At 39.9% G+C, this 13,738-nt stretch overlaps 1 protein-coding gene across 3 annotated transcripts in view; it reads left to right on the top strand.

The window, feature by feature from the left end:
• Positions 1-13,738, top strand: part of KDM4C (lysine demethylase 4C) — a 404,294-nt gene that overhangs the window by 217,145 nt on the left and 173,411 nt on the right. For all 3 annotated transcript variants that reach the window (XM_004279122.3, XM_049711313.1, XM_033404418.2), the window contains one exon: positions 2,623-2,731. In XM_004279122.3, coding sequence (XP_004279170.1) covers positions 2,623-2,731 — 109 coding nt within the window. The remainder of the gene's footprint in view (positions 1-2,622; positions 2,732-13,738) is intronic.

The raw sequence follows: 13,738 nt of genomic DNA, 5'->3' as shown, positions 1-13,738 counted from the left end.
CTCTGTTCATAAGTAATTTTAAAATGTCCAATAAAATATAGATGATTTCCTAATTTCACCCAATAACTTTTATCATTTTTATGCATGATTGTCCTACTGAACTATAAAATATTTCTCAGAAGTATCTGAGAAATAGAAAAATATGATCTAATTTATTTGAAAAGGTTGTTGAGCAATTTGAAAATAGTATTCACATACCAGTAAATAAAATTTACAACTTAATTTCACATAGCGATTGTAGCTGGATAGATATTGGGATTCTAGAATGGTGAATAAGTCACATGCCTGTTTATATTTGGTCAGCTTCTTTAACTAGAATGGAACGGAAAGTAAGTTTTCTGTTTCCTTGCTTTCAATGGAGGCAGTTGGATTCTCAGTGCCGTTAACCTTCATCTTTATCATTTCTCTGAACAAAGCCTGACTGCCTAGGAAAGCAAGTGCTGCTGTTGAGGGCTGAGGGACTTGGTTTGCTCTCATCAGAAACGGCTGTGTGGTATTCTTTTCTCATACCATGGTGTCAGACAGTCCTTCTAAGTGATACAGAGCCATTTCATTTTTGTGTAGTGTGACCAGTGTTTCTTAGTATTAAGCGTGATGCCACGTGTATGCCGGTAGCAGTCAGCTTTAGTCAACCTTCTCAAGAAACATTGCGTTATTTTTTAAACAGTGTCTGTCTATCTGTAACTGGACTCCATGCTTTTCCTGGAATAAATCAAATGTGTTCAAACCTTACATGCTATTCCTGCTGTCCAAAATACTCCTCCCCTAGAGAGGTAAATGTACCGCTTCCTCATTGCACTCAAGGCTCCACTCAAATGTCTTCTTGTCAGAAAGGGCTTCTCTGATGACCCCATATAAAATAGCCTTCTCCCCATCTCTTTCCATTCTTTGTCATGCTTTATTGTTTTTATTGTTTTATTACTATTGCTTAATAGTACTTCATAAATATTTATTTTCTACTTGTTTTTTGTCTGTGCTCCCCCCACCCCCACCCCCAATCTATATTGTACTCTTTGGAAGCAGGGACCTTCTGTAGCTCACTCTTAGAACAGTGTGGCATGTAGTAAGGGTTTAGTAAATATTTGTTATTGTTGACTAAGTTATAATTCCTCACATTAATTTTTAGCTGTTATAAACTACAGGTAAATCTCACCCTGTATTATACTTTGTGATCCCAGCTTTGATTAGAATGCTCTCACACATTTTCTCATAATTCTGTTTTGGTGTCAGATGTCAGCATAGTTTCTCTCCCTCTGGGCCCTGCTTCTTCAGCTTACTGGGAAATTCCTGAGGCTCCTTTCTTTTGCAGTCAAATGTTGATGCAAACCCACTAGTTTCGAACTCTTTCTCTAACCACACTCCTGCCTTTTTTGGGGGGTTGCTGCATGGGCAAGAAAGCTTGGAAGTAGTTTCTGCCTGGAAGATGTCAGGATGCACAGGACTTTTTCCTTTACCTTTGAAAGGAAAATGTAGTCTGGGCAGCTCAGGACAGAAGATTTTACGTAAAATTTAAGTGGTTTCAAGATGACAGTAATGTGCCATATTAAACAACAGCAACAACTTTTGATTTCCTGTTTGATCCTCAGAGAAGTGGCGATTCATTTTTGAATGGAAGGAAGAGTACAGGCTCACCTTGGCAGTACTTCCTCCTGTGTGAGGATGGAAAGCAAAATAACCTGCCACATAGTCACACATGACCAAATGCCATGGTCCTATTTTGTTATGAATATATAATCCTAAATTTAAATTAGTTTTAAAGAACTTTTGAAAACTAGCTAACTGCTGAGTTTATTGTAGGTTTGAGAAGCGTACCCTGCACTACAGATAGTGTTTTTGTTTTTTTAAATATTTAGGTATCTATTTCGGCTGTACCTGTCTTAGTTGCAGCATGCGGGATCTTCATTGTGGCATGAGGACTCCTTAGTTGCAGCATGCGGGATCCAGTTCCCCAACCAGGGATTGAACCTGGGCCCCCTGCATTGGGAGTGCAGAGTCTTACCCACTGCACAACCAGGGAAGTCCTCAGATAGTGTTTTTGTTTTTGTTTTTTTAAATTTATATTTTGTTTTTGGCTGTGTTGGGTCTTCATTGCTGCGCGCGGACTTTCTCTCATTGCTGCGTTGTGGCGAGTGAGGGCTACTCTTCGTTGCGGTGCATGGGCTTCTCACTGCTGTGGCTTCTCTTGCTGCGGAGCACAGGCTCTAGGCACGTGAGCTTCAGTAGTTGCAGCATGCAGACTCAGTAGTTGTGGCTCACGGGCTTAGTTGCTCTGTGGCATGTGGGATCTTCCCGGACCAGGGCTCGAACCCGTCTCCCCTGCACTGGCAGGCCGATTCTTACCCACTGTGCCACCAGGGAAGTCCCTCCAGATAGTATTTTAATATAAAGTGGAAGAATAGTTAACTGACTTCCCTGTCAGTAAAATTATTAATAGAATGGGTTCCTATTTCGTTTGACTTGTAGGTTTAAATTTCTTTAACGAAGTGTTAATTCCTCAGCAGGTGAATAAGTGTAAGAGTTCTTCATAATTAACTTGTTGTAAATCATCATAACCATAGTTTTTTGTTTTAAAACAAGTCTTTAACGGTGGCTGTTTCTCCCCCATTTGTGTTCTGTAACCAGAGAATAGAAGGAGAAACCAAAACTGCTAAAAGTTGGCGCCATCCACTTAGTAAGCCTCCAGCAAGATCCCCAATGACTCTGGTGAAACAGCAGGCAACGAGTGATGAAGGTGAGCTTGTGTTGTTTTCCAATATTTATTCCGTATAGACTGTATAATACTCAGAAGTTATTCTGTCAGTTTGTTGTAACAAACTTCTAAAAAATGGCCTGGTAGAAAAGAAATCTCACCAAGTGGCAAATATATACACCATAAGGAGACCATAAGTAATACGTAATTTATTTGGAATTTATATTTTAGGGATACATCCTTGCTTCACATAATCTAGCCATGTTAAAGTCTTCCTTTTTTTATATGATGGGGTAAATTGGTCATTTCTGACATTTGCCTTGAGACCCTCCAGAAGGAGCTGACAATCATTTTTCTCAAGGTATCAAATTACGGAAATAACATGCGTTGTGTTTCTTTGCATTGCCTTTAACTTGAATCCTTTAAATTTATTAACACCATTTGAGTACAAAACTAGATGCAGTACTTCTATATCCTGTTACACCTGGTGTGTCATGAAACATCCTTTCTCATTAACTAGATTTTACTGATGTGGCTTGGTGTGAAGTAGTTTTATTTACAACCAGTTACTATTCCTAGATGTAACATTTGTCTGTTTGTCTTACCTAGTTGCCCCTTTTACCTCTCTTTTTCCAAAAATGTTTTTTTGTTGTCTTCAATCATACCTCTGACCAGCTGTTTCTTCCTTGCAAGTGTCTCATAGCATCATAAGGGTCTATTTTTTTTCCATCTCTAAAAGGATCAGTTCAAGCAGGTTTTCTGTAAAAAGCCCTTCTTTGAGGTGTTCTCATTTCCTGGTGGAAATTGTTAATCAAGTCTGTGAGGATGCTGTCAAGGGAATAACTTGAATCTTGGGTTCAGGCTTCCATTTAGTTTAAATCCAGTTTATCAGAGTACACATCTTTAGCAGATTTTTTTTAACTTTTATTCACTGTCTTCTTTTATGCCGCATGTTTAGTTAGAAAAAAAGATCCTCACTGTAGGGATCAGATAATGATAGTAGCAGTCTCTGTAATGCCAATTCAAGGTAGAATTCTGCCTTGAGTAATAAAAGTAATGAAACATATTTGCCTTTATTTCCATATATCATCATGTTCAGTTTTTCTTTCTCCAACTTTATCATATGCAGCACAAACCGTTTTCCCCTTAGTGCCAAGATAAAGGACTGTTCTGTATAAAGTAATTAATACTTAATTTACATTACTTACGGATTTTCATTACCCTTCCCCATCATAGCCTCTGACAGCATAGCTTCTTGGAAGGGAATGGGCTATCCTAACACATAAGGAAAACTGCCTTCTCCTATGTCATTATCTTCCTAGGAAGTTTATTTCCATGTGAATCATCGTAAATTGGCCCAGAGTTTCTCCATGGAGAGAAGTTCTGATTTCGATCAGTATAGCTTGCCAAATTTCTAAATGGATTGGTTTAACGAAGACATCTCCAAAGTCTGAGGTTAAATATCTTGCTGAAACACTGGTGATTGTAGCTTTTGCAGCAGTCTCACCCTCTATTTTAATATATTAAGGACTGCTGCGGTCCTCTGGGGATTTTTGAGAATTGAGAGGAGAAATCAGAGAATTACAGTGATGGCTGAAGATTTTTACAGACTTCCAAACAGAGAGTGGATAATATTCCATGTCCTGGAGCAAATTACTTATTTATTGGGCATTGAATGTTTTTACCTCAGCCTTCTCCCTCTGTGTCTTGTACATCTAAAAGTGAATGAAAATCATCATTATTATGATTATAATTATGTCATTATTAGACGTCATTATTAGAAAGTGATGAAGAGTGGGATTAGTGCTCATTGGGAGCACACAACTCCAAATCTAGCGTCTTTTGGGAATTTCCTACCATAACTACTGGGCTCCTTTTGCACTCCTTTTATAGAAGTAAGTGTGTATGCCAGACAGGAGCATGACTAGATTGGAGCATCTGAGAAATTGCATCTCTAAACAGCAGTGTCCCTTGTTGGTGAATGAGCATTTCTCTGTTCAAGCTGGCATTTGACTCCCTAACAGAAAAGCAGCAGAGGGGAAAGATATTGATCCAGCACCTCCGGGAGCTTATGTGGGAGATAAGAGTTACCTCTAAGCTGCTCTTCTCAAAGGAAAGTGCAGTGGCTCTTTGATCCTCAAGTGGCCTGAAACTGTAGAGATCATTCTAATTGGTGGCAGATCCAGTAATTACAGGATCAGCAAGGATTTCCTGACTCTTAGCCTGTTCTTTCCTGGAGGATTTTCCATACTTAGCAGAAAAACACGAGGGTCTACAGTGGTGGAGCAGAGTGGGGAGATACCTAAGAAATGAATTGATGTTTCAGAGTATATAGCATTTTTACATAAAAACTAATATCTAATTCATTCTTTTTAGGAGGATGAAAAACTCTCTCAAATGTATACTACATATTATTATTATTATAAATTTATTTATTTTTGGCTGTGTTGGGTCTTCATTGCTGCATGCGGGTTTTCTCTAGTTGCGGTGAGCAGGGGCTTCTCATTGCAGTGGCTTCTCTTGTTGTGGAGCATGGGCTCTAGGAACACAGGCTTCAGTAGTTGTGGCATGTGGGCTCAGTAGTTGTGGCACACGGGCTCAGTTGCTCCATGGCATGTAGGATCTTCCCAGACCAGGGCTCGAACCTGTGTCCCCTGAATTGGCAGGTGGATTCTTAACCACTGCACCAACAGGGAAGTCCCTGCATATTCATTATTTGTAGTTTAAAAGAAATTACTAATCTGTCTCTGGTTTTCTTTTAACTGAAGTGTTTTTCAGTTCCCTTTTCCCTTAAGTCAGGCAGCTGCACTGCCTGATCAAGGTGATCCTGAAGCATGGATTAATATTCTGTATATTTTTCTGTTTTTGAAGCTAATTATACAATGTTGAATTGAAACAGACTTGAAAGAGAAGTGCTTGGGTGGGTCGTTTTAGTTTTGAAACATTCTGGATATGTATCCATTCTCCTCTTGTGATGTGTCACTATAACAGCATGTTCCCTTTCTCCGATTTCAGACCTTTGTGGTTGAGTGTCTATAAGGAAAGGGGTGTGTATGCAGCACGGGTGAGCCAGGGAGGCTCTGAGAATAACAACTTGCCTGGCCTCAGAAGGCCCTGAGTGTGAGAGGATGGACCCTGGCCGGGCGGGAAGCTCAGAAATCCGCCATAGTAATTCTTTTTTTTTTTTTTTTTTTTTCCTGCGGTACGCGGGCCTCTCGCTGTTGTGGCCTCTCCCGTTGCGGAGCACAGGCTCCGGACGCGCAGGCTCAGCGGCCATGGCTCACGGGCCCAGCCGCTCCACAGCATGTGGGATCTTCCCGGACCGGGGCATGAACCCGTGTCCCCTGCATCGGCAGGCGGACTCTCAACCACTGCACCACCAGGGAAGCCCAGTAATTCTTTTTCTTTGGTTGCCGAAGATGTCTGCCCAAAGGCTCTCACATATTTCCCTTAATGTTACAGATTCGATTGAGGATAAGTGACTTTAAGGCTGTTCATGATCCAGTACCAGCTTCTCTCTGCAGCTTCATTTCCCTCAACTACCCAACGTGAATCCTCCTTTCCATCCATTCAGACTTGTTTGTTTTTTCTCCTGAGTATGTCTGCTGCTTTATGCTTTCATGCTTTCCCTGTGATGCACCTTTCCATCTTGGGACTCTCACCTACTTCTCACCATTTACCCCTCCTTCCTCTTACTTCTCCTCTACTGTCCTATCCCATCTATACTTAGCTCTAGCATATCACTCGTCATCTTACGCTGTGCTTCAGTCTTTTTCTCCTCGCTCTCACTCCTTTTGTCTCCCCACTCCAAGTCCAAGGTCAGTCTGTGGCTTAACTCACCTGTGGATCCAAAAGCAGGAAGTCCTTAGTGATTAATAACCTTGAAATCAGCCATTAAAAAAGATAATGAAATACTTTTTTTTTTTTTTCTGGCGGTACGCGGGCCTCTCACTGTTGTGGCCTCTCCTGTTGCGGATCACAGGCTCTGGAAGCACAGGCTCTGGACGCACAGGCTCAGCGGCCATGGCTCACGGGCCTAGCCGCTCCGCGGCATGTGGGATCTTCCCGGACCGGGGCACGAACCCGTGTCTCCTGCATCAGCAGGCAGACTCTCAACCACTGTGCCACTAGGGAAGCCCATGAAATACTTTGATATAACGTATGCTGTCACGTTAAAAGGAAAACCAAAATTCTTGTCCAGGAAGTATTCTCTCTGTATATACGTGTATAGAAGAACATATGGTTTTAATTAGCTGTAGATATAATATGTCACCTAACTCAGTTTTGTATCCTGAATGTGTTGGAATCCTCTTTCTACTGTGCCAAATCCTAGAACCTACTCAAAGTTAATATGAAGCTGACGTGTTGCAGATGTGGCCAGTGCTTTGGAGGCCTGAGGGCCCCCAGAGTAACGATTGGGATAGTTGCTTAGCTAGCACCTGGGTGTGTATGTAGGGGTGTGTGTGTGTGTGTGTGTGTGTGTGTGTGTGTGTATGCACGCGCGCATGTGCGTGCGTATGTGTATTTCCTTCCCAGTTTGAAGGCATTCTTATTCAAAAATTTTTCACTAATATGTGCTTTTTCTGACTAGTTTTCATTGGCAGCAGTTTGTGCTGACACAAACTCAGGACTTTTCCTGAACTGACCTTAGGCTAATAGACATTGTACATTGACATCCATATTCTGAACATGCATTTTATCCATCCCCCTGCCTTGCCCTTTATAGTTCATTGTTTGGTCTTTAACTTCTCCTGCACACATATGTGCATTTTTTAAAATTGAAGTATAGTTGATTTATAGTGTTTCGGGTGTCATGTATGTGTTTGTTTCCCACCTAAAATGTTTTTTTTACTACATTTGTTTCCAGTATAAATTTTCCAACTTTTCCTACTGTTGACTTACAGTATCTTCACTGCTTTTGTACTTACTGTGCACATAACCCCCTTGGTGAAGTGATAAGGTTAATGTTGTTTCTAAAGCACCTGTAAAGGAGAAACCCTGCAAACACACAGGAGACCTCATGAACGTGGCAGTGGCTGACGCAGTGATACTGTACTCAGTGATTCCCATGGTTGTTGGCGTCAGTTTGAGTTGACATACTAATGCTGTCTGTGGAGTTTTGCTGGAGACTTAGAAAGTTAAGTTGAAAGTTTATAAGAAAATATACAAGATTGTTATCAGGTGATTTTAGTTCTCTTTTCTTTGCTGATGACTTTTAAAACTTTTTGTAATAAATACATTTATATTTGGGCAAAAAAATATTTTAAAGAGACAGTGTGGATGTGATGTACTGGATTACCAGATAATCCTCCAGTTACAAAAGAATCAGAAAAATAATTGATAAATAAAACAATCAACCTTTATACGTGCATGGAGAGGCAAAAGTAACATAAAGGGTCTTATTTCTCCATGTCTGTGGTCATGGTCAGCCAGCTGCAGTGCTCCATTAGCTGCATGACCCTCCGTGCTTTGGCTCTGTGCTTACCAAGTGAAGACTGTAGCAGCCTCTGCCACATGGAGCTCTTAGGAGGGTTAAAAGACTATGTGTAAGGCACTCAGAACAGTGTCTGGCACATAATGAATGTTTGTTGTCTGTGTTGTGACATGAGGAGCAGGAAGAGGCTGATAGCTGAGCTCTCGAGAAATGAGGGAAATCCAGAGGGGAGTCACGGCGAGATGACATTCAGGTGGGTAGGAGAGAGTGAATGCCGTGCCGTTTGGAGGAAATATGCCGGGACTAGGGTGGAGGCTGGGAAATCAGAGCTAAGACCTCATAGGATCCCCCAGACTCATAAAGTGGGACTCCTGAAAGCCTAAGCCCTTAGTTAAGGGTGTGCTAAGGAAAAACTAAAGACCAAAATGGACCATAGGCCCAGGCAGAGGCCAAGAGGTCCCGCTGCTGGGTCTCAGCTTGGGTGGGGAAAGAGGATAGGATAAGAGAAAGTCACCCTAACAATTCTTAACCATAGGGCTGCTGTCACATTTATGCCTCTTATTCCAATCAGAAATTTAAAGTAAAAGTGCCTCCAGGGCATCTAGCAGAAGCAATTGGAGAATCTTTTGAACCCACCTGAATAGGAGTTTAGTTGACTAAAAGACAGTAGACGCTGACTGAAGTCCTGGCCTTTGTCCCTTACAAGTTTTTCGACTTCTGGCAAGCCTTCTCTCTGGCCTCAGTTTCCTTTTGTGTAAAATGTGAGCCTTGGTTTTGAGTAATTAGGGCTCCTAACCTACAGGTTCATGAATGGATTTTTGACATTTCAAATACCCTGAAATAATGTGGTGATATGTTGAGCTCATCACCCTGGGACCAAATTTTTGCTTGTAACTCTTCAACTATAATTTTATACGGAAAAATTGAAAGATGCCATTACCCATCTGTACTGTTTACCCAAGTGCAGAGGTGACGCCACCTACACGTTTGAATATTGACAAGATTCAGATTAAAGCGCTGGTTATGGCTCTGATTTTCTTTAATCTGAGCTGTCTGGATAACTCTTTCTAAATCATCAGTTCAGCAAGTGCAGTACTATAATGAGCTGTTAAGGATCTCTTTGAAATTAAAGACAGCTTAGATCCTGATCCTATCTCTGTAATGTCTGCATGCCTTGAGGGTTACATTAAAAGTGTATTTCAGGCAGTGTTACAGCAATTTATTTTTTGGACAGTCTGTCTATATTAATATTATAATTCATTTAGTAATAGATTAAATATTTAAATATAGAGATGGAAGAGGTGGAAATTGCTACATTAATTAGAGATTATTCTTGGAGTTTGGCCATTATGTAACCTATTTAAGCTACATTTTCAGTTATTTTGAAGAATAAAATGTGTACATTTAAGTACATTTAAGCAAGGAAAATCTCAGGAACTCCCATCGGACAAAATCTGATTAATTCCTCAATGTTTTTCTCTGTTTCACACTCATTTTGTGGAAACATTCGTGTTTATAATGCAATTGAGGGCTTCCCTGGTGGCGCAGTGGTTGAGAGTCCGCCTGCCGATGCAGGGGACATGGGTTCGTGCCCCGGTCCGGGAGGATCCCACATGCCGCAGAGCGGCTGGGCCCATGAGCCATGGCTGCTGAGCCTGCGCGTCCGGAGCCTGTGCTCCGCAACGGGAGAGGCCACAACAGTGGGAGGCCCCACGTACCGCAAAGAAAGGAAAAAAAAAAAAGTTATAATGCAATTGAATGATAAATTGGTGCTAAACATGTTTTCCCAAGACTGATTTCACTTTATTAGAGATTTTTGTTTTCTTCTGGGATTGCCTGATATTTCCTGGGTATTTTATGAGCTGTACCCTGTGTCATTTGGTAACTGTTGGTTCTTTTGGTGCAAAAGCTGGCTTTTGGGCTCTTTGTAATCATCCCTCAAACAAAAGGACATTACTTTGAATTGGCTGTTTCACTTTATCTTTGGCAGACAGATGTTTTGGAGAATTAATGCCCTCCTGCCCCTGGCATGCTGTAACACCCTCCTTTCTAACAGCATTGATACAGGTTTGCCAGTCTTCATTTTGTAAAAAAATTTTTATTTCAAAGATTTAAGTGGATATATTGACCAAATATAATAGTGATGTCTTTTATTGATTCAAACTTTAAAAATGTTATTCTAAGTATTAGAATAAATTAAAAATTTGTTTTAATACCAAAAACATTTTTGCCAGATGGTAATGGGCACCTGACTCTGTTTTTGGTTAGCAACCTGAGACCTGCCTTCTAGTCTCTCCTTGGCTGTTAATGGCTGTATGGCCTTGGAAAACTAAGTCATGTAACCTTCTAAGGCTTATCATATGTATGATGAAATTGTTGGATTAGTGATCCCAAAGTTTCATTCAGACTCTAAAGGTCTTTAATTCTATCAAAATATAATAGGAAGAAACTATCACAACATTTTAAATCAACTATACTCCCCGCCTCCAAAAAAAAATAAAATAAAATGTGAGGTCCCCAATCCTAATATATATATGTAATAGGAGAGGATACTGTGTAGTCCTCTTGCTTCATGCTAGCCTTTCTTGGAAAAGCAAAATAGTGAAGTATAAGAACGTTCCTCATCAACAGTGTTTCCCCTCTGTAAAAAGTCCTTTTCTCTGCCAGTTTTGAAAAACAAATGCTGTTCTATGATCGTTGCATGTCATGCTCCAAATGTTATTAATTTTTACATAACGATCTCTTCTTTGTTCCATCAATTCTTATTAGCTTGAGGTAATATTATACTTTCATAATAAGCACGGTTATATTTCTGTCTGTTCAAGCAATAAAACAGCAACTTCAGCAGATTACTAAGCAGATTGGCTTGGAATGTTTGTTGATAGGTCACAACCAGTGTTTTCCTGCATTATGTGGACATAAAACATTAGATGTTGTTGGCACTCAGATTTAATGGATATTTTATCTAGCACTTAGCTTTGTAATAAACGGGCGTTCTCAGTTTAGCTTGATTTTTCTGTTAGCAAAGCCCATTGGAGTCCCAAGGGCATTGACCTTTTCTGCAATACAGGGAATAAAAATAAAAAACACCTTGCCCTTATTATGGAGTGGCTTGGTAAGGGTTTGATTGAATTAGACAAAAATGCGCTAGCTTTTTAACTCATGTTACACGGCTGCTTTTTGTAGTTTTCAGAATCAATCTTGAGACTTTTTTTAAAGTGGTTGGCATGAAGTCTTATGATCCGATGTCTATAAGTGCTGAAAGCATTGGGATTGTAAAATGAGAGTCAAGACTTTGATTTATTTGAATTCATGTGTGCCTTGTTTTACTCTTAAAGTCTTGTAGAAAACATCTGAGGAACAGCTTTTGATATTATAATTGTGTGGTTCATTCCATTCTTTAGGAAAATAAATTATTGTATTAGGTTGAAATGTATGAAATTGCTATTTGATTTTCATATATCTTCATGTATTACTTTACATTTCCTTAAACTTGTACACAACCCCTTCTCTCTGGAGACAAGAATGTCTTACCCTATAGGCCATTGAATTATCCTGTGTTTTGTACTACATTTTAGGCATTTTTAGTTCTATCTTTTGTTTGGCTGTGAAACTATGAATATTGAGAATAAGCATGCAGTTTGCAAAGTTAATGTAGCTTTTAAAATTTAATTTTATAATTACTTTATGGTCTTCATTTTCTTTGTTTTGTCTCTGACTATTGAAAACTTAGCTCTGGGCTGGCAGTGTTTTTTGCAGGCTGACATTTGGGGACCATTGTCATGGATTTTAGGAAAAGACTTTTTACTTCTGGGAGGGTTGTTAAGTAATATGGGTAAGGCTCCCAAATAGTGAGTGGTTAGGAAGTGGCTCACTTTATCATCATTTAAATTCGATATAGTATTGTTTTATTCTTTTTTCTGATTCTTAGTTTCCCAGTTGTAGGGAAGTGATGAGGTGACATTTTTTTATACATACCACATGGACCTCTAAATTCTACATTGTTTTACTGTTCATGTTTGGTTTTGTTTTGTTAGGGGGAGACATTTTCAAGATTGAAAAGTGTAGGGATTTTTGTTTTGCTAATAAAAAAGTAGAAACCAAAGGAGAAAAGGTTTGTGATGATATATGAACATATTTGAATATTACTCAAATATTTCTATAGTTGTTAAGGTCTTTTCTTGAGGAATCATACTTTATGATGCCTTTAAATGGGTTAGCCGAGGATCTGGGGTAAGACTCTTCTTGGGAGAAAACAGTGAGTACAAAGGCCCCAAAGGAAGGCAGTTAGTGTGGCATGTTTGAAGAACGGCAAGAAGAACCCCTGATGGCTTTGGATGTGGAACAACAGAATGAACGTTTGCTGCCTCGTCCTCTTCTTATTTCCATACATCCTCTCGTGTAGTCCACACCCTTGTTTCTCTAGTAGTTGTCATTGTGGCTGCTCTGCATGAAGTTCTCTGTCTCCATAGCAGCCGTTTTGTGTGATCTGCCAAGTGACACCTCTGTTAGTTCTTGGGTCAAAGTGTCTAAGGGTCCTGCTGTCCTTTACACAGATGACCAGAGCTGCTTTTAGCTAAGAGGAGTAGTTGTTGTTTTTTTTTTTTTTTTTTTTTGCAGGTAAAGTGCAACATACCAGTTGTTCTTTGCTTGGAGATCTTGTTTTGGCCATTTTAATATAGAGGCTGTTAATGAAATACTTTAAGAAACTGAAGGGTTCTTCCATGGGAAGTTTTGAACTCCTTGAAGGCAAGGGACTGTTGATTTTTGTTTCTTATCTCCAGCATCAGTCATATTGCCCAGTACACAATGAGTTTCATATGCTGTCTTTCACCTATCTTTGATTTGATTCTCAGAATAACTTCCTTTTGGTGCCATGTTGTCAGCTAGTTTTCCAAAGATATGCCAGCTTTTCTTTTTTTAACATCTTTATTGGAGTATAATTGCTTTACAATGGTGTGTTAGTTTCTGCTTTATATCAGAGTGAATCAGCTATACACATACATACATCCCCATATCTCCTCCCTCTTGCATCTTCCTCCCACCCTCCCTATTCCACCCCTCTAGGTGGTCACAAAGCACCGAGCTGATCTCCCTGTGCTATGCAGCTGCTTCCCACTAGCTATCTATCTTACATTTGGTAGTGTATATATGTCCATGCCACTCTCTCACTTTGTCCCAGCTTACACTTCCCCCTCCCCATATCCTCAAGTCCATTCTCTAGGAGGTCTGTGTCTTTATTCCTGTCCTGCCCCTAGGTTCTTCAGAACCATTTTTTCTTTTTTTAGATTCCATATATATGTGTTAACATACGGTATTTGTTTTTCTCTTTCTGACTTAGTTCACTCTGTATGAGAGACTCTAGGTCCATCCACCTCACTACAAATAACTCAATTTCATTTCTTTTTATGGCTGAGAAATATTCCATTGTATATATGTGCCATGTCTTCTTTATCCATTTATCTGTTGATGGACACTTAGGTTGCTTCCATGTCCTGGCTATTGTAAATAGAGCTGCAATGAACATTGTGGTCCATGACTCATTTTGAATTATGGTTTTCTCAGGGTATATGCCCAGTAGTGGGATTGCTGGGTCATATGGTAGTTCTACTTTT

Source organism: Orcinus orca, chromosome 6 (assembly GCF_937001465.1).
Source record: "Orcinus orca chromosome 6, mOrcOrc1.1, whole genome shotgun sequence".
Lineage (NCBI taxonomy): Eukaryota > Metazoa > Chordata > Mammalia > Artiodactyla > Delphinidae > Orcinus > Orcinus orca.
This window is presented reverse-complemented; position numbering and strand designations above follow the sequence as displayed.